This window comes from Trichomycterus rosablanca, chromosome 27, assembly GCF_030014385.1.
Source record: "Trichomycterus rosablanca isolate fTriRos1 chromosome 27, fTriRos1.hap1, whole genome shotgun sequence".
Lineage (NCBI taxonomy): Eukaryota > Metazoa > Chordata > Actinopteri > Siluriformes > Trichomycteridae > Trichomycterus > Trichomycterus rosablanca.
Genome location: NC_086014.1, coordinates 293,866 through 315,789, shown reverse-complemented (window position 1 = coordinate 315,789; position 21,924 = coordinate 293,866). Strand labels below are relative to the sequence as shown.

Below are 21,924 nucleotides of genomic sequence, written 5' to 3'. Positions count from 1 at the left end.
TCATCACCTCACATAAGCGTGACGTTTTTGGCCCTCAGTAGTTCTGCCACTCTGTGCTCTCTCTATCTGAGCTCATTGTTTAGGTCAGGTTTATCTGAACGGTGTAAAGCACAACACAGCAGGAAACGGCTGGCCCACAGTACCCAGATAAAAAGGATGTTTGCTCGTCCGCTCTGCACGGATCTGATTACAGGCTGTGGAAGTGGCACGCGCTGATAAGAGCTTCGAGACGGCGACAGCGTCGTTATCCAGCTGCTCCCAGAGCTTCAGAAGATCTGACCAGCGTCAAGGTGCTAAATAAACACAAACAAGAACAAAAGAGGAACATCATCTCACCTGGAGCTGCTTCAGACCTGCAGAAATGGAACGGAGTGCAGCAGTCCGGGTCTGAGGAGCGACGTGAAGAGTGACGTGTCCCCGCCGGCACTCAGACTCCAAACACCTGGGGAGATACAGATCTGCACCAACAGGAGAGGAAAGGGGGGGCGGGTGGAGCCCGTTCCTGATTCGTCAGCTGTCTGTTTGGGAGTCGGAGCGCACCTCTGTTCCCCCGTCTGTCCTCACACAGTGGGGGCCGGTAGGTGGGTTTGAGAGGAAAGGCGGCGTGTGTACGCTCACTGCTTCAGATGAAAGCTTTGGCTCCAGGGTAGGAATGCCGAGGAGGTGCAGGGAGCCGAGGAGGAGCCTGTAATTTGTGCAGTAAACCGTAGGGTGCTGGAGGAGCGGCGGCTAAAGTGATTATAAAAGCCCCAAATTTACATCATCTGCACCGAGAAGCCGGGGGAAAACGAGCCGGAGGAGCTTTTGGGATCTGCTTCAGGTTCTAAAACGCTGACCTTCAGGAATTTAGGAATCTGTAGCTCGTCGTGGAGCATGGCTTTACGTTTTATTAGCATGAGGGGATAAAGCAGCGTTTTTCAAACAAGCGACCCACATTTTGTCCATCATTTTCCAGACCCAGGCAAGACAAACAATACATCTCATTCTCCGTACAATCTGGTCCCACTGTGGCTTACATGAAGCCTCCGCAAGGGGGCGCTCACATACAAGTTTATTTAATTATTCTTATTTTTCTCTGCGGCCCATTTTTTTGGCTCGTGGGTGACGACTTGCATGCATTCAGCTTTGCAGGGGTCGTTCGACCTTCGCTCTTTCCAAAACGCCCAACTGTGACTGCTGAGCACCTGGATAGGTCGGTAGCACCTTCGTTGAAGCAAAATAAAGCAGTGGTGGAAGCCAGGAATAAAATCCCGTTCCCACCTCGTGAAGCAAAACAGACCTCTGTTCAAAGGAAAACTGATGGAATGCCGGAGCGCATAATGACAACACCAAACAAGGACAAGAAGAAGAAGAAGAAGTATTGTGTTTAATTGAACGAAGGACAAAAATGATTTGCAAATTATTTCTGTCTGCTTAAAATGGAATTGTTCCTACTGTCCCAATATTTTTGGAGTTAGGGTTGCATTAAAATTGAATGTACATATATAGCACGTAGTGAAAGCTTAAAGCAAAAACTTAAAGGTTCAGGGTCTTGCTCAGGCCATGATAATAATAACTTCAATTTATAGACGCCCTACACACCCAGGGACACTCGTTCAAGTCGACCTTTGGAGGAGGAGATGGAGGAACAGTCACAAATCGATTGTTGAAGGGAGTTCCAGAGTTCCAGAGTTCCAAAAACTGGGGGTTGAGGAACTAAAACCCACATCTACATCTACAAGGTCTGAGACAGAGGATCTTAGGTTGCAGTTGGAAGGGGCGAGAACATGAAGGGTTTTAAAAGTACTCTTATGATGGGGAATGAACCAATGACCTTCCGATTAACAGTCCGATACCTTCTCTGCGAACCTACGGCTGCTCTTTAATAACAGAATTGACTACGTTCCTATCGTCCTACGTTACGTTTGAAGTATAAAAGGTTGGGATGTGAGTCAGTAGGTTAGCGCTGATCCTACACGTGATCCTCACGCCGTCTAAGCGTCACAACCCAGGAGCTCCATCCTGAGCGTGATGCGCTCGTGCCACTCCCAGGGCAGGAAGCGCACGAACCGCGCCACGAACGCCGGCTCGAACCAGTTCCTCATGTAGGTGTTGTTATCGATGTTACCCTGGAAAATCTGAAACAGAGCGGATGTTCCACGCTCGGTGAGTCTGAGGAGGGTTTGATATCACACACACACACACACACACACACACACACACACACACACACCAGTAGACGAGGTCTAATGTGACACAAACCTTGTCGGTTCCGGTGGCTGAATCTGTGACGATGGTCCAGGACTGACCATCATCGCTGTAGGCCATCTTAAAGGCGGAGACGAACTGCACCACTCCGAAATCTTTAGCTCCCTGAGTGACGATGCCTGAGATTTTCTTCGGCTTCTCCAAGTCCAGCTGATAACGAGGGGGAAACACACTGAAATCAGAAAGTATTCACACCCCTCCACTGTGGTTCTGACCTTATTGTGATGTGGGTTTGATGTTGAATAGATTTGCCACCATCATGTTTCACTGTAGCTACTGTGGTCACCAGTAACCAGTTAATAATAATCACCCCCTTTATAACACCAAAAGTGTTTTTTAAGCTGCTTTATTAACCTGTTATGTTTACTACTAGCCATGAGCATTTAATCAACCCCAATAAATAATAATGTAAATAATATTTATAAATACCATTTTTAGCCCTTTTACACCTGAACAGATCATTTAAAGTGATTTTATATGAATGATTGTTTACCTGAAGCCATTCTGAGCGGTTATTGTTGGCTGGAGACCAGGCGTTGATCTTGCCCTGCTTGTCCAGACGGGCATAATGCGGAAGCCACGTGAAACTGTCTATGCCCCAGGTACGAAAGGCGCTAGTAGCCGAGAGCTGGTGGTCGGAGATCAGACGAGATTTCATACCCAGGGAATCGGTGCAGACCGTCGCACTGGGGTGAGCTGTCAACACGCACATCGAAACCAGTTCAGTACGAGGAGGGTGTATTGTCCTGACGCGCCCTCCCTCCGACGCGAGGTGTAAAAAAGCCCCCATCTCACGAAACCTGATTTGTTAAATGTACAGTAAATTAAACGTAATTATTAAATGGTGTAAGCTGGTTTACCGTTGAGCTCACAGCCGATCAGTTCCATGCGCAGGGTGCAGGCTTTGCGACACACCACAGGAATGATACGGACGTATCGGCCCACGATCGGGGGGTTAAACAAGTTTGTCTTGGTGCTTTCATTATCTATGTTCCCCACAAACACCTACAACAAACAAACAGAAGAGAAATAAACATTAAAGTAAAAAACGTCATTAAAAGTAGTCCCTGAGGGACTTGGATCAGGACCAGATTGTCATGGTCAGACTACTGGGCTGAAGTGTAAGGCTGTTAGGCACAACACTCTGTACTGTCACAGTTTGAAGCAAGCAATTGAGGGTTAAGGGCCTTTCTCAAGGGCCCAAGAGCAGCGACCTGGCAGTGGTTGGGCTTGAACCTGCAACCTTCTGATTACTAGTCCAGTCCATGCACCACTAGGCTACAACGGAACATTGATTATTGTTATTAGACGGTTATTAGTCACCTGTGCTTTATCTACAGTCCTTACCTGATCTTTCCTCTGACCAGCAGCTCTGTGGATGCTGTACAGTTTGCCATCGAAGCTGGAAGCCACCTTGAAGCTTTTGATGAACTCGGACGCGCCCATGCGACTGGCTCCCTGCGTGATGATGCCAGTCAGGCGCATCTTCTTCTGCAGGTCGATCTGAAACACCAGTCACGGGATTAAAACCCCACCAGGAACCCAGACACACACCCAGACACACCCAGACACACACCCAGACACACCCAGACACACACCCACACACACCCAGACACACACCCAGACACACCCAGACACACACCCAGACACACACCCAGACACACCCAGACACACACCCAGACACACACCCAGACACACCCAGACACACACCCCGACACACACCCAGACACACACCCAGACACACCCAGACACACACCCAGACACACACCCAGACACACCCAGACACACACCCAGACACACACCCAGACACACACACACACCCAGACACACACACACTGGGTCTGTGTGTAAACCTAGCTCTCTCTCTACACAGATTTCGCATCATCCTACACTCCCGGGAAGAGGGCATGTCTAAATTCTCAGATCCCTTAAAATGCTTCAACTGAGGCAGCTGATCAGGTAGGTAGAGGGGAGCAGGGCGGGTCACTATTCTAGAACAGACAGTCCAGGACTAACCTCAATCCAGGGGTTCCTGTCCTGAGGGTCTGAGCTCCAGGCGTTGACGAAGCCCTGGTTGTTGAGTCGGGCGAGCTCGGGGCCCCAGCGCTGCAGTCCCAGGATGCCGAAATGCACAGAGGACGCAGAGATCTGGGATTCCTCGATGCCACCTTCCTCCATCCCCAACAGAGATATACAACCTGCGACGGGCACAGGGAGGCATCAGCGCCAACGGCATTCAGAGTTTAGTGCAGTCCTCATGCCACTGTGCCACCCTGTACACAAAACACTGTCTCACCCATCACACAAATACTCACTCAGCTGGCACTGCTTTCCTACGTAGGGGGACAGGCACTGGCAGACGTAGTCTCCATCCAGATCCCGACACGCCCCACCGTGCTGACAGGGCTGCGTATCACAGTCATTCACATCTGTAATAAATAGAGTGTTATATACTCTTTATAATGTATATACTCTCTATATGTTCAATATAATATATACTATAATCTTTTATTTCAATAATAGAAACACACGTGCTGTAAAGCGTCCATTACTGTAGCACCCTGACTGTGGCGTCTGGTCCTCCGTGTTATCACGACCCGCTAAAAGCTTTTTTCGGAGCGTTTAATGACGCGCTAGATTAGCTTGGTGCGCCCGGCGGGTCTGTGCCGAGTGGCCGGTGGGGGTTACAATGTGGAGACTGTGTGGATGCAGGTGCTCCATCCTCATCAAACCTCAACTTACGGCATCAATCATCGAGAAGAATCATCTTCACAAGGTTCCTCGGGACGCTGGGTGAAGGTTCCTCACGCTGCTCTACAATATATACAGTGTTCCACCTCATTTAGTCATGTATTACTTATCAGTATCTGTCTTATTCTAGTCCTACACTCACTCATTCACTCACTGGGCGTTTAAGAGACGCCAGTTTATTTATTCTGCAGCACTGGTGCATGTGAGGGTGAGGGGATGAATTTAATCCCGGTGATGAGATGAACATGGCACCACACACAGAGCATCAAACCCTTATGTGCCAGTCAGAGCGCCCATGCATCTCCTGTGCACTGTTAGATGTACCTACAATGACCACACAGGCAGCAGAACCGGACCTTGGTGCACTGAAAGATTGTTTATTTATTGGTTTAACGTCATGTCAACACATTGGTTACATTCATGGCAGGATCATTTTATACATATGTGTGTATGTGTATGTTATATAGTATATATGGGACTGGACTGGTCTGATGGGTCATGTTTTTTCCCAGGATGCTCTGTAGATCAGGGTTTTAAACGTTTTGTCAAGCTACCCACATTTAGTCCATGATTTTTACATGACCCAGGCGATACAATGCATCTCACTCTCTCTGTGGTTTAAAAGATGTAACATAAAGCCTCCACAAGGGGGCGCTCGCGTACATGTTTATATATACTGTATAATTATTATTATTTTTTTTCCTTATGACCCATTTTTTGGCTCAGGGTTCGATAAACCTGCTCTGTACATAATCCGGCTCAGAACGTACAGAAGCTGAAGGAGCTGCTGGTGTCGTCCTGGTACCGGATACCACAGAACCTTCAGATGTCTCAGCATTTTGATGTCAGAGCTGTTCAGACGTGCTGTTAGGTGGCTGGTTGTAATGTTTTGAATGTTTTTAACATTTGGAAAATGTAAAATATCCAAAAACAGATCAAATAATGTTAGAATTTGTGCTGAAATACTAATGCTGCACTAAACAACAAGTCTCCCAAGTTCTGAAAAATGTCCCGTCGTTCAAAGAATAAAAAAGCTGAAACATTTTCTACAGAAAACTAATTCTCCTGTTATAGTGTGCAGTCCTACTGACGCGCTCTCAGTACAGAAGAAGGAGTGTGAGGGGGATTTTTAAAAGGTTTTTATCTGCTTTGTGCTACAGAAGTGCATAAAAAGGAGGCTAAACGAGTCCCTCTGCTCCACACGTGCTCCTGTAGGGGACGGCATGTGTGAGGAAGGTAAACGTTCCCCCAAATTCTGAACTGAATGCAAATCAGGGCTCGTAAACCTTTTCATTACATTACAGAGGCTGCAGAATCACAAAAGCTTGGGAGTGTAAAGCACAATCAGGGTCACGACCTCAGATAAAACCTGAAGCCTGAAGTGCACAGGCGGTAAGACACCAGCAGGGGGCGCACTGGGACTACAGAGAGCAGAGCATGAGCCATAAACGGTTCTGAGCTGTATTAGGGCTGGTTTATTATGGTCTGACTGGTCTCTGTGTGCAGGGCGGTGGTTAAATACTGGTCTAGTGATCAGAAGGATGCTTGAAAATTTTTTTCTTTTACTTAATTCAGATAAAACAGAGGTTTTACTTGTTGGCTCTAAAGCTGCAAGAGACAAATTGTCTAACCTGGTGCTAAACTTAAACACGTTCTCTGTTACTCCCAGCCCAGATGTAAAAAACTTAGGTGTCACAATAGATTCAGATCTCTCATTTGATACACACGTTAATAATATTACTAGAGTTGCTTTCTATCATTTGCGTAACATTTCTAAAATAAGAAATATACTATCTGTTAATGACGCCGAAAAACTGATCCATGCGTTTATAACTTCTCGGTTAGATTATTGTAATGCTCTTCTAACTGGATGCTCTGGTAGATCCTTAAACAAACTCCAGTTAGTTCAAAATGCAGCAGCTCGAGTGCTAACTAGAACTAAAAAATTTGACCATATTAGTCCTGTTCTATCGTCTCTACACTGGCTGCCAGTTAAATTTCGCATTGATTACAAAATACTTTTACTAACTTATAAAGCGCTACATGGTCTGTACCACAGTATCTGAGTGAACTTATTAATCACTACAGCCCAGCGCGTCCACTTCGTTCACAAGATGCAGGGTTACTTATAGTTCCTAAAATTAAAAAGATCACGGCTGGTGGAAGAGCATTTTCTTACAAAGCTCCACAACTCTGGAATAATCTTCCTGCCTCTGTTCGGGATTCGGACACAGTCTCAATGTTTAAGTCTAGACTGAAAACATATTTATTTTCTCAGGCTTTTGATTAGTATAGACAAAGGCGCAGAGCTTGGGGGTTCTTGGTCATAGAAACTTGTGGTGATCAGGGATGTTGGGTCGCTGTCGTTCTGCCTCTCTTGTCCGATCACTCAGGTTTGGGTAGGAGAAATGGGCGCTGATGTCCTGTGAAAGCCTTCATGACCTTGTTACCTGCTCGCTCTCCCTTTTAGTTATGCTGTAATAATTAGGGCTGCCGGAGTCTAAAACTCTCTGTAAAACTGTTTGTCAACTAGCATTGTACATTATTAACTACATTCTCTGTTGTTTTACCCCGAGGGCATTCTGATGGAAACCTGTTTACCCGCCGAGGTTAAGGATTAAAGTCGAGACTGCCGGGACAACGATGCTGCTCCTGTCAGATGTGACGGGTCTGGAGTAATTGCAACGACAAGAAATCACTACAGACTTTATTGAAGACTAGAGTGGATAACAACTCTATTATTATTTAATTGTTTATTTATCTATTTATTACCAGTTATGACTTTTAGATCATTTAATTCTGTGTTTGTATGATTTGTGTAAATCGTGTATTTATTTAAAGTATCCTCCAGGCCACCCATGAAGGACGGGCCATGCTGAGTCTGGTTCCTCTCAAGGTTTCTTCCTGTAATTTTCAGGGAGTTTTTCCTTGCCACAGTTGCCCTCGGCTTGCTCAACAGGGGTTTTTGTATCTGTTGGTCCTGGATTTTGTAAAGTTGCTTTGAGACAATGTCTATTGTAAAAAGCGCTATATAAATAAAGTTGACTTGACTTGACTTGACTTGTTCCAGCCCCACCACTGACCCTCAGCACATCAGTTAGTCCCCAGTTGCTTGGATTGTGTTCAATCTTTGGATAAAACCGTCTGCACAAAACACATCATTATTTTTTGGGGTGTATTGAAGTTCATCTGCTGATTTGATGATCTGAAGCATTTTTTTTTTTAACACTTTTGGCCCCTGCTTTACATAGTAAGTGTAAAAATGGACAATAATCCTGAGCCACTTTTACAGACACGCCCTATATTTAGTGTGGAGCGGTCCTGAACGCGGTCCAGAGCTAATCCCTCCTCACGTCAGCATGGACTGTTTGGGTGCTCCTGCTGTTTAAAGCTCTCTAAAGAGGATTGTTGTGAACTTAAGACAGCTCCAGAATCAGCCGGGATCGGGCCCCGGCCCCTGAAAACAGACTTACAAGCAATCTGGGTCAGAGGTCTGGGTATCGTAGCTTCTATTTATTCACTTAGTCACTTAATGACTGACGTGAAATCCCTGATATCTTGAATCGTACACATTCAGAGCCAAAAGTATTTGGACACCTGACCATAAGGTGGTTGTGTGTCCCATTTCAAAATCAAACGGTACCTCTGTGTAATCCTTTCAGCTAGAACACAGAAGCTTCTCACTAGATTTTGAAGCGTCTCTGTGTATGGGAACTTGTGCCCGTTCAGTAACGAGCCACACACGAGGCAACTACTCACAGACACGTCAATTACACAGCATGTAACGCTCGAACACCTAAAGGACAGTCAGGTGGTGTAATAAGGGTGCTGTACTCACTGATTTGGCAGTTTGTGCCCTCGAATCCCGGCTGGCACTTGCAGACGTAGCCATTAAACACGTCTCCCCGTCTGGAGCTGGAGATCACCTCACACTGCCCGTCGTTCTGACATGGGTCTGGTCTACAAGGACCTGGAGGAAGAATATCACGTCCAGAGTGTTACAGGCCAATATTTTTACACCAGGGGGGTCCAAACAACCAAGGGGCCACAACCACGGGGCCACAGAGTCTATTAATAAAGAAACAAATATATAACAGAGCTCCTGATCGATAATGATCTATCATCAGTGTCGTGATTTCACTCACCAGTTCGTAATCCTAACCTCAAGATTATTATACTTCTTTATATTAAACATACCCACTTCCCTCTGAGCTCAGCCGCGTTCGGCGTCTGATTTCGTTTCTCTGGAGCCGCCGCATTTATCCAGAATCTGGGGAACGTTAATGTTTTGAGTCGGGGGGGAAAGTAGACGGGGGGGAGATTTAGATCTGGTTTATGTGAGAGCGCCACGCAGAGGTCAAACAGTTCAAGCTGTTTTTTAAACCTGATTAATAGCAGCACAGGTTTAATTTTATTTCTAAAATACCTCACGAGCCGTTTCAGAAATGGTAACAGGGTGTGAACGGCCCACAGGCTGAAGTTTGAACATTTCTGATCTGGACTGACGGAACTTTGAGAACGCTTATCATTTTTACCCCTAACAATATACCACAAGGGCATCTGGGTGGCACAGCGGTCTAAAATGACCAGGCATCTACACAGACATGATTGGCTATGTCTGAGGGTGACGAGTGGAATGATCATGTGCTTCAAAATACTGTAATCAAACTAATCATTACATATCTGGTTCTACAAATACAAACTAATTTCTTTCTACAGGATAAACGCATATAACGTTTGATATTTTGGGATGTCAGAAGAACCTGGATCTAATTCTGCTTATTTATAAATTATTTTTATAATTTATTTTATAATTTTATTTTTAGAGATGCATTATAATCCGTTACCCTCCACAGATTAATAATAATAATACTAAACGAACGTGAGATGATGGTTACCGTCTTCCTTCAGGTTGCAGGTATCCCCAGTAAAGCCTTCAGCACAGATGCAGATGAAGGGTCCCTCCCCGACCCCGGTCACGCACGTCCCTCCGTTATGGCACAAGTTCACCTCGCAGTAATCTCCTAGCAGGGAAGAAGATTGGTGCACGGGGTGAGCACTCTTTTGACACGTTTTGGGAAAGGATGGACTGGTCCTGCATGCTAAGTTTCAGCAGAGAATAAAGGATGAACGGGAGGGGAACGCTTCCCAAACAGATGAATTGAGGGGCGACGGTACTTATGCTGTGACGGTCTGAGCTGCGAGGGGCCGGTGGGGCTGATCACATTTGGGAACGCAAATACAGACCAGGGCTGTTTGGCCAACCATCCAACCAAAGTGCCAAGTAAAGTTTTCCATGTTTAGTTGTGATAATGACAAACATCTGATCATAAACAAAGATCACTCAGCACTGTTTTGTGTCTGTAGGACAGACGTGAAGCTGAGAGCCATCCGACACGTGTGGGGAAGATTTGTAAAGGTTTTAGGTCGGATTTGGGACACAGATTTCAGTAAGAAGCATCAGTAACAGAAGGACTAACAGATGCAGGACAAACTTATGACCTGTGGTACTAAACCTACAGGATTAAACAAGCACCGGAACCAGGACTCCACCGTCACACATCAAAACATCAAACATTTTTATTTTGGTGGATGTTTTAACCCTTTAATAATGTTTAAAGACTTAATTCTTTGCATGTCTTAGTTTCTTGGGACTCTACCAACAACAAACTGTTTATTATTTTGTTATTAGTGCTCACAGTATTATTAATGAGCCTCTAATAAACAGTTCAGATGATCACAAACATGATCCAACTTCAAGCTGCAGCTTCAAGTTGATATAAAGGTTAGAAAGGCTGTTTATTTAAAACCATCTAGCAATATTTTTGAGTTTAACACGTTAAGTAGGGAGTAGATACGACCCAAACAGGATTATTTAGGTACAGATTATTTTTACCCAAGTGAAGATCAACCAAATGATCTACTATATTAAATACATGAAACTAAAACAGTGATCTGATGTGAGCTGCTTATTAGCAATCAAGTGCTGAAGGGAATGTTGGTGATTTATTGTTTCACCTCATAAAATGTACCGCAAGGGCTCTCGGGTGGCACAGCGGTCTATAGCAGTCTATGATTGGCTATGTCTCCGGGGGGAGGCTGAAGTTCTGAGATAGACTGACGACCAGTCTGGTGGAATGACTGTTTGAGCAGAGCATTAGAGTTAAGAACAAAACAACAATTGTAGCCTAGTGGGTGGAGCTGTGGTTTACCCTAATGGAAGGTTATGGGTTTGAATCTTGGCTCTGCCGTGCAGCCACTGTTGCGCCTTTGAGCAGAGGCGCCGGACAACTGGGGATTCTAATTGTACTCTACACGTACTGTAGATGTTTATAGGACAAATCAAGGCGTCCATCAACACGGACGTAATAATGATAAAATTGGATGGGCAGCCTTGGGTGGCACAACGGCTGAGATCTGGAGATACAGGGTTCAAATCTCAGTGGTGCTATCAGCCAGTCAGGCTTCTGCATGGACACGATTGGCTAATATCCAAGAAAAGGTGCACTGGTCAGTGCGCTCCCAGTACAGGTCCCAAGCCCAGATAGAAGTAGTAAAGTTAGGGTTAGAAAGGGCATCCAGTGTAAAAGCTGTACCCAGTCTGGTATGAGGGCCAGATCTGCTGTGGCGACGCCTAAATACAGGATCAGCCGAAAGAAAATAAATATCTAATCAGTTTTAGCAACACAATAGAAAAATACTGCCACAAATACTGCCAATACCAGTTTCAGCTCCAGCTCCAGAGTTCAGCTCCCATTGAGAAATTTAATAAATAAATAAAATCCTGATACACAAATAATTCTTCTTTGTTCTTTATATTAGCTGCAGTCTTTTCCTTCTGGACAATCACAGCATCAATAACAAGATCATTTCATGTACTGAGTTTATCTAAACACACCCAAAACCAGAATCAGACACACACACTGATCAGAATCAGACACACACACTGATCAGAATCAGACACACACACTGATCAGAATCAGACACACACACTGATCAGAATCACACACACACACTGATCAGAATCAGACACACACACTGATCAGAATCAGACACACACACTGATCAGAATCAGACACACACACTGATCAGCTCACAACTTACCACTCACGCCCCAAACCCAGCAAATCATGAATCCTGCAAAAATCAACCCGGAGGAGCCGGGAGAACTCTTCAGCCCCATGATGGTTCAGTTTCTACCACTGACACTCTCTTTCCACTGGAGTCCCAGGAGTGTTTATGTCTCCAGCATGAGTGTGGACTGGAATAAGGCTGGGGACTGGGGGATAGAACAAAACTATGGACTGGAGTCTGGAATAAAACTATGGACTGGAGTCTGGAATAAAACTATGGACTGGAGTCTGGAACAAATATGTCCCAACTTTTCTGGAAGAGTGGTTTGTGTAACTCTAAAGAGCTTCTCATGAGTTGAACAAATCCACCTGCTGAATGAAAACCTGAGTACGTTCTGCACATTATCAGCGTATCACGTTGAGCTGTACCGCCCGTCTCGTCTCTATTAAAAGGCCACAGTGGTACATAGTGAATAAATAAACACGGTACAGTAGCAGAACCAGGACACCACTACACCACAGACTGGCCTACATCTCAAATACCTGAGAAATGAAATACGCTCTGACCTACGGCAAAGTTCTGCACCAAAAATACCAGGGCTGAACGTGTGGCATTAGCACTGGCATGGCAAACCACATTCATGTTACAATTCTATCATTTAGCACAAGGTCTCTTTTACTCATCAGACTGCAAAATCAAACGGAACCCAAGTTCTAGATGAGCAAAGTTCTAGCACTAATTCTAACTCACAGACTCACTTCTACAGGCTCACTTCTACAGGCTCACTTCTACAGGCTCACTTCTACAGACTCACTTCTACAGGCTCACTTCTACAGGCTCACTTCTACAGGCTCACTTCTACAGACTCACTTCTACAGACTCACTTCTACAGGCTCACTTCTACAGGCTCACTTCTACAGGCTCACTTCTACAGGCTCACTTCTACAGGCTCACTTCTACAGACTCACTTCTACAGGCTCACTTCTACAGACTCACTTCTACAGGCTCACTTCTACAGACTCACTTCTACAGACTCACTTCTACAGGCTCACTTCTGCAGACTCACTTCTACAGACTCACTTCTACAGGCTCACTTCTACAGGCTCACTTCTACAGTCTGCAGGCTCACTTCTGCAGGCTCACTTCTACAGACTCACTTCTACAGGCTCACTTCTACAGACTCACTTCTGCAGGCTCACTTCTACAGACTCACTTCTACAGACTCACTTCTACAGGCTCACTTCTACAGGCTCACTTCTACAGACTCACTTCTACAGGCTCACTTCTACAGGCTCACTTCTACAGGCTCACTTCTACAGACTCACTTCTACAGGCTCACTTCTACAGGCTCACTTCTGCAGGCTCACTTCTACAGACTCACTTCTACAGACTCACTTCTGCAGGCTCACTTCTGCAGGCTCACTTCTACAGACTCACTTCTACAGGCTCACTTCTACAGACTCACTTCTACAGGCTCACTTCTACAGACTCACTTCTACAGACTCACTTCTGCAGGCTCACTTCTACAGGCTCACTTCTACAGGCTCACTTCTACAGACTCACTTCTACAGGCTCACTTCTACAGACTCACTTCTACAGACTCACTTCTACAGACTCACTTCTACAGGCTCACTTCTACAGGCTCACTTCTACAGACTCACTTCTACAGGCTCACTTCTACAGGCTCACTTCTACAGGCTCACTTCTACAGACTCACTTCTACAGGCTCACTTCTACAGACTCACTTCTACAGGCTCACTTCTACAGACTCACTTCTACAGGCTCACTTCTACAGACTCACTTCTACAGACTCACTTCTACAGGCTCACTTCTGCAGACTCACTTCTACAGACTCACTTCTACAGGCTCACTTCTACAGGCTCACTTCTACAGTCTGCAGGCTCACTTCTGCAGGCTCACTTCTACAGACTCACTTCTACAGGCTCACTTCTACAGACTCACTTCTGCAGGCTCACTTCTACAGACTCACTTCTACAGACTCACTTCTACAGGCTCACTTCTACAGGCTCACTTCTACAGACTCACTTCTACAGGCTCACTTCTACAGGCTCACTTCTACAGGCTCACTTCTACAGACTCACTTCTACAGGCTCACTTCTACAGGCTCACTTCTGCAGGCTCACTTCTACAGACTCACTTCTACAGACTCACTTCTGCAGGCTCACTTCTGCAGGCTCACTTCTACAGACTCACTTCTACAGGCTCACTTCTACAGACTCACTTCTACAGGCTCACTTCTACAGACTCACTTCTACAGACTCACTTCTGCAGGCTCACTTCTGCAGGCTCACTTCTACAGGCTCACTTCTACAGGCTCACTTCTACAGGCTCACTTCTACAGACTCACTTCTACAGGCTCACTTCTACAGACTCACTTCTACAGACTCACTTCTACAGGCTCACTTCTACAGGCTCACTTCTACAGACTCACTTCTACAGACTCACTTCTACAGGCTCACTTCTACAGGCTCACTTCTACAGACTCACTTCTACAGGCTCACTTCTACAGACTCACTTCTACAGGCTCACTTCTGCAGACTCACTTCTGCAGACTCACTTCTACAGGCTCACTTCTGCAGACTCACTTCTACAGACTCACTTCTACAGGCTCACTTCTACAGGCTCACTTCTACAGTCTGCAGGCTCACTTCTGCAGGCTCACTTCTACAGACTCACTTCTACAGGCTCACTTCTACAGACTCACTTCTGCAGGCTCACTTCTACAGACTCACTTCTACAGGCTCACTTCTACAGGCTCACTTCTACAGACTCACTTCTACAGACTCACTTCTACAGGCTCACTTCTGCAGACTCACTTCTACAGACTCACTTCTACAGGCTCACTTCTGCAGACTCACTTCTACAGACTCACTTCTACAGGCTCACTTCTGCAGACTCACTTCTACAGGCTCACTTCTACAGGCTATGGAGGAGAAACCAGTCCTGGGTCTCCGGAGATGGAGTGAGGAGGGAGCCGGCAGCACTGTTTGGAAGAGCGCAGGAGATTTGAAAGCCAAAGCTGTTGAGACACATTTACACCATAATCCACAAACGCTCCCAAAAAGACATCAGGAAAACATTGTTTACATATTTATTCATCATATATTAAATTATTCACTGAATTAAAAAGCTAGCATTGTCAGCACAGGTACACTACATGGACAAAAGTATTGGGACACCCATGCTAATGATTGAATTTATGTGTTCCAGCCAGTACAGTGGCTAACAGGTGTAATAAACCAACCACTTTAGGGAAGGCCCTGTACTGTTCCGGCATGCTGTGCCCTTGTGTACGAAGAAATAAAAGCACAAATTCTCACAGACACACTTCCAAGTCTTGTAAGACTTGGCTGAAACGATCACACAGCAGGAGCTCTGTTTTAATACTGTTTGTTTTTTAAATGGGACGACCAAGCTCACGGTCGGGCGTCCGAATACTTTTGGCCGCACAGCATATTCCAATACATGTTGTTAAAAGTGGTTCTGTTTCACTTCACTGTTTAATATTGGCTGGTTTTATTTTCTTGTACTACTCTACTACATCAGCGGATGATTGGAGTCATGATATCAAAACAAGGAGTCAACAGGAAGGAGAAGAAAAAGTATTTACACCCCCCCCACCCACACCCACACACACGCACACACACGCACACACACACTAATAAAAAGGACACCGGTTTAAATTTACTAATTGTAAAAGGCCGACGGCTGATTTAGAAGAGTAGCTTTAAATTTCACACAGAAATCACAGAGCTGTTTGGGTTCACGCCACACGCGCCACATTTTACCAACACACGGACGTTACTGCCGGTAGGTGCTGCTGGTGTCGTAGGTCTCAGTGCTCCACCAGTGCTCCACCCGGAAACCCTACAGTGACCCACATTTAGTCCATGATTTTACGTGAGCCAGGCAACTAAACGATGCATCTTACTCTCTGCTGGTTTACAAGACGTAACATGAAGCCTCCACAAGGGGGCGCTCGCATACACGTTTATTTAATCGTTATTATTTTTTCCTGGCTGGTCAATTTGTGTTTTACACCTGAAAAGCCTCGAAGCTTCAGACACAAGCTTAAAAAATTAGGTATTCATAAAAATGTTTACAAAAGTTAAAGAATCAATAATGTCGTGAGAACCGGGCGTGTCTTTGAGAACTGTTAAACACCAAAAGGACAGAACGAGCGCGGGCTCAGAGCGAGGGTTCGGGGCCCCTGGGCTGCACCCCCTCTCTCCTGAGGCTGACGTCGGAGCGCGGTATGACCTCGCAGCGCACCAGCATCACGTCGTTCCTGACGAAGCCTCGCTGGCGCAGCTCCTGCAGCTGCATGAAGGTGACGTAGCCGAATCCTTTGGGGTTGCGCGGCATGGTGGGCCTCTGGAAGGCCTGCAGGTCCGGTTTGGTCTCCATCACCTCCATGTGGTGCAGCTGGTCCAGCTGGTCCAGCACGGCCAGCCGGAAGGTGCCCTGCAGGGGCCACGAGAGCTTGCCGTCGAACTCGCCCTGCATGGTGTGCACGAACAGCGACACGTAGTTGGAGCAGCGCAGCGCGTTAGCCGTCTGCAGGTGCAGCCGCAGGCACAGCTTGTAGCCCGGCCGGCCGGTGTAGAAGGGCGGGCTGTGCAGCACCACGGCCTGGCCGGACTCCTGCTGCCGCAGGTAGGCCGAGAAGTTCACCAGGCGCCAGATGTACATACCCTGGTACTGCTGGTACTCGAGCGTGCTCTCGTCCAGCGACGTCAGCTTGCCACGCAGCTCCATCATCTGCGCGTGCTGCGTCTCGTTGCGGATGCTCAGCTCGCGGATCTGGTGGTCCTGCCGCACCAGGCGGCTCTCCAGCTCCACCACGGTCTCGCGCAGCTGCTGCATCTCCTGCCTGCAGTGGCACTGCTCTCCCGGCCTGGAGCAGCCGGCGTGTTCGGGAGAGGGCGCGCACCCCGGCGTGCACGGCTGGAGCGAGAGGGGGCCGCTCACCGACTGGTTACGCAGGAACTCGGCCATGTAGCGCAGGTGCATCTGGGTGAACTGCTGCATGTGAACGGCCAAGTCGTTCCTGGGCATCTGGAAAACAAGACGGTCTAGTTTATTTCTGCATTTCCTCCCAGTTTAGTCGTAGCCAGTTCCTCTTCCTCTGCTGGAGACCCTGATGGTGTACGAGGAGGGCATACTCTCTCAGGTCGGCTGATCTACTAACCCGGGTCCTTACACAGCATCGAAGACCCCGCCCACTTTGTTGGCCGATTCTGTCTGCTGCACTGACGATCGTTCCCACTAGGGGGTGCCACAATACACGTTATTTTGTCGCTCCATGGTGCAGCTCTGATGCTGTTATAGGTGCTTTAGGCACGTGCACAGGTGGTCAGCATGGGAACCCTGACCAGTCTGTAGCTAAGAATGAACTTCTTTAGCAGTTTCTGCTACACTACGTAGATCTTTTCTGCGATCGGGAACCTCACATCTCAAGACCTGCAGTTTCGGAGACGCTCTGACAACGTGGCGCTCGTCAATGACCCTCAAAAACATCAAGAACTGACCGTTCACGGTGCAGTGTGAGACGTGTGAGGCGTTACCTTTTCTTGACAACCGAACATGCTGAAGGAGCAGGCGACCGGAGCTTCCAGGCAGTCCGTGGCACAATGGGACGTCAACTGGAACCCAAAATAAAAACAAACAACATTTTCTTGAACTGATTTGGATTTATTGGGTGATTTATTAAGTATAAGCTGATATTTTAGCATCTGAAGCTGTACCTGACTCCGGATAAACTCCCTATTACAGTAATCGCACACTGTGCTCACGAACTGGCACGTCTGCTCGTGATACTGCGGGCAAAAACAAAACACGTCCACAAACTTTAATACAGAAGATTTTTTTGTGTGCCTTTTTTCACCCAACCTTAAGCGCTAGGCTACAGCATCCCTGATCTGGAGGGAGATCGTTACCTGTTTGTCGGCATAGACGATGCTCTCAACACAGTCAGGACAGGTGATGAGACGCTGTAAACACTCCTGGCTCCGGTGCTCCTCTAACCTAGTCTTACCCACAGACTCGTGACACTGAGGGCAGGGAACCCGAGCGAACTTACAGTGGAGCAGGTGATTCTACAGAGGAGGATAAGAACACAGGAGGGGTTACAGCTCAGCGGTGGCCTTAAAGAGAAAAGTTCTGTCAGTGTTTATAACTACAAATAAAAATCAGGATCAGCGGTTTGAGGATCATGCATCGGGTTACCAGATTTACTGGCTTTACCTCGAGGTCTCGAAGTTCCATCCTCTCAATACAGCCAAAGTTTCGGCAGCACACCATGAGAGAGAGGATTTCCCGCTTGGCAAAGTTGTCTGGAAATAGCTGGTCCTCGGTCAGCACTTCGTTATCAACTGGACATTTCTGCCCCGTGTCCCTACCAGAACCGAGAAGAGAGAGAACACAGTGAGAGTGTGTACAGGGAACTTACACTGAGCTTTCATTCATGACTATATAGAGTTATACTGTATACACACACCCATCAACCCCATAACCACCACACTCACTGTCCACGTTATCACTTACCATATAGAAGCACTTTGTAGTTCTACAATTACTGACTGTAGTGCATCTGTTTCTTCTGTTTAACAGTCAGGACCCCCCACAGAGCAGGTATTATGGTGGTGGTGTGTTAGTGTGTGTTGTGCTGGAGTGTTCAAACACCGTGTCCACTCACTGTCCACTCTATTAGACGCTCCTACCTAGTCGGTCCACCTTGTAGATGTAAAGTCAGAGACGATCGCTCATCTATTGCTGCTGTTTGAGTCGCTCATCTTCTAGACCTTCATCAGTGGGCACAGGACGCTGCCCACGGGGCGCTGTCGGCTGGATGTTTTTGGTTGGTGGACTATTCTCAGTCCAGCAGCGCTGCTGTGTCTGATCCATTCGTACCAGCACAACACACACTAACACACCACCACCATGTCAGTGTCACTGCAGTACTGAGAATCATCCAGCACCTAAATAATACCTGCGCTGTGGTGGTCCTGTGGGGGTCCTGACCATTGAAGAACAGGGTGAAAGGGGGCTAACAAAGCATGTAGAGAAACAGATGGACTACAGTCAGTAATTGTAGAACTACAAAGTGCTTCTATATGGTGAGTGGAGCTGATAACATGGACAGTGAGTGTAGAAACCAGGAGGTGGTTCTAATGTTATGACTGACCGGTGTATATGGTATGTGTATTTGCTGACCTGATGGATTTCCTGATGCAGTTGTTGCAGAAGCGATGACCGCACGGCGTCTGGACCGCTGACCTCAGACCCATCAGGCAGATGGGACACTCGTACTTGCTCTCCAGCGGCGGCTCGAACTCCACGTCGTAGCCCTGCTGCTCCGTCTCCAGGCTGGACGCCACGCTGAGGGTGGACGGGTTCTCTGTGGGACTCAGGTACTCCTTCTCCAGAGCCGCCGCGCAGCTCGACGGATAGTCGCCGCACGCGCCATCGAAGCTGGACTTGTGAGCGTCGCTACACGCCATCTAGACGGGAGACGCAAGTCAGAGTTCCGATTCAGCCCGACCGTCACGCTGGACGCGCGTCTGAGAGCGGCACAGGAGAGGGGGCGGGAACAAACGTCCCTAATAAAAGCGGTCTTACTGGGAACACACACACACACACACACACACACACACACACACTACCTTACACACACACTACCTTACACACACACACACACACACACACACACGCTACCTTACACACACACACACACACACACTACCTTACACACACACTACCTTACACACACACACACACACACACACACACGCTACCTTACACACACACACACACACACTCTACCTTACACACACACACACACACACTCTACCTTACACACACACACACACACACTCTACCTTACACACACACACACACACACACACACTCTACCTTACACACACACACACACACACTCTACCTTACACACACACACACACACACACACACACTCTACCTTACACACACACACACACACACTCTACCTTACACACACACACACACACACACACTCTACCTTACACACACACACACACACAACCTTACACACACACACACACACACACACTCTACCTTACACACACACACACACACTCTACCTTACACACACACTCTACCTTACACACACACACACACACACACACACACTCTACCTTACACACACACACACACACACACTCTACCTTACACACACACACACATTCTACCTTACACACACACTCTACCTTACACACACACACACACACACACACACTCTACCTTACACACACACACACACACACTCTACCTTACACACACACACACATTCTACCTTACACACACACTCTACCTTACACACACACACACACACACACATTCTACCTTACACACACACACACACACACACACACATTCTACCTTACACACACACACACACACACACTCTACCTTACACACACACACTCTACCTTATACACACACACTACCTTACACACACACTACCTCACACACACAATCTAACACACACACACAATCTAACACACACACACACACACACACACTACCTCACACACACACTACCTCACACACACAATCTAACACACACAATCTAACACACAATCTAACACACACACACACACACACACACACACACACACACTACCTCACACACACACTACCTCACACACACAATCTAACACACACAATCTAACACACACACACACACACACACACACACACACACACTACCTCACACACACACTACCTCACACACACACTACCTCACACACACAATCTAACACACACAATCTAACACACACACACACACACACACACACACACACACACACTACCTCACACACACACTACCTCACACACACACACACACACACACACACACTCTACCTCACACACACACTACCTCACACACACACACACACACTACCTCACACACACACTACCTCACACACACAATCTAACACACACAATCTAACACACACACACACACACACACACACACTACCTCACACACACACTACCTCACACACACACTACCTCACACACACAATCTAACACACACAATCTAACACACACACACACACACACACACACACACTACCTCACACACACTCTACCACACACACACTCTACCACACACACACTCTACCACACACACACACACACACACACACACACACACACACACACACACACACTACCTCACACACACACTCTAGGCGGGGCTGACTGGACAAAGTTTTTTAACATTTAAAAAAGTTCACATTTATTACCAACCTAAACTCGGACAATAGTACAATATTTACACACACTGACTTATTTTCTCTGTCATGTTTAAACTGAAGCTCAAAGAGGAGGAAAAACAAACTAAAATAAAATATAATGTTAGGTTAGCAACAATGCTAACGCTAAACAAGTTTAGCTAACCGAGCTAACAGCAAAACAGTCGCCAAACATAAAAAGTCGATACAGTAACTTATCTCACTTTACTTACAAATTCTAAACTATAAATAAAATAATACTTACTTTAAATACTAGTGAATTCTATAAACTACAGAAGTTTATTTACCTCAGTAGCACCGTCTGCTAAAGCGCTACCTCTTCCTGGAGCTAACCGTATGTGGAGAGTTGCTGGGGTTGCCAGAACGGGCGGAATCCTGCTCATTCACATCAGTGGAGGGTTTCTTTTCGTTTTCATACGTCCAGGCCGTTTTCCTGACGTCTAGAGGCTATGACTTATGACATTCCTCAACTATTTATAATAGTAGAGACATAGCATACCTGAATGCTCTCTGTTTGAGCAGTATAATGTGT

General features: G+C 46.7%; 1 protein-coding gene across 2 annotated transcripts; it reads right to left on the bottom strand.

The window, feature by feature from the left end:
* Positions 1-1,346: 1,346 nt before the first annotated feature.
* LOC134303814 (lactadherin-like) lies at positions 1,347-21,714 on the bottom strand. 2 transcript variants are annotated; one of them, XM_062989233.1, is made up of 16 exons: positions 21,680-21,714; positions 19,309-19,595; positions 18,340-18,490; positions 18,033-18,191; positions 17,841-17,912; positions 17,661-17,738; positions 16,788-17,151; positions 9,897-10,022; positions 8,837-8,968; positions 4,563-4,676; positions 4,264-4,445; positions 3,595-3,750; positions 3,108-3,252; positions 2,741-2,943; positions 2,242-2,397; positions 1,347-2,117 (listed from the first exon to the last, which is right to left on the bottom strand). In XM_062989233.1, the coding sequence occupies exons 2-16, from the start codon at positions 19,593-19,595 to the stop codon at positions 1,974-1,976; spliced, it is 2,469 nt and encodes an 822-aa protein (XP_062845303.1). In that variant the 5' UTR covers positions 21,680-21,714; the 3' UTR covers positions 1,347-1,973. The 2 variants fall into 2 exon arrangements, with proteins under 2 accessions (XP_062845303.1, XP_062845304.1); XM_062989234.1 differs by lacking the exons at positions 16,788-17,151; positions 17,661-17,738; positions 17,841-17,912; ... (2 more) ...; positions 19,309-19,595; positions 21,680-21,714 and adding an exon at positions 12,103-12,691.
* Positions 21,715-21,924: the final 210 nt, after the last annotated feature.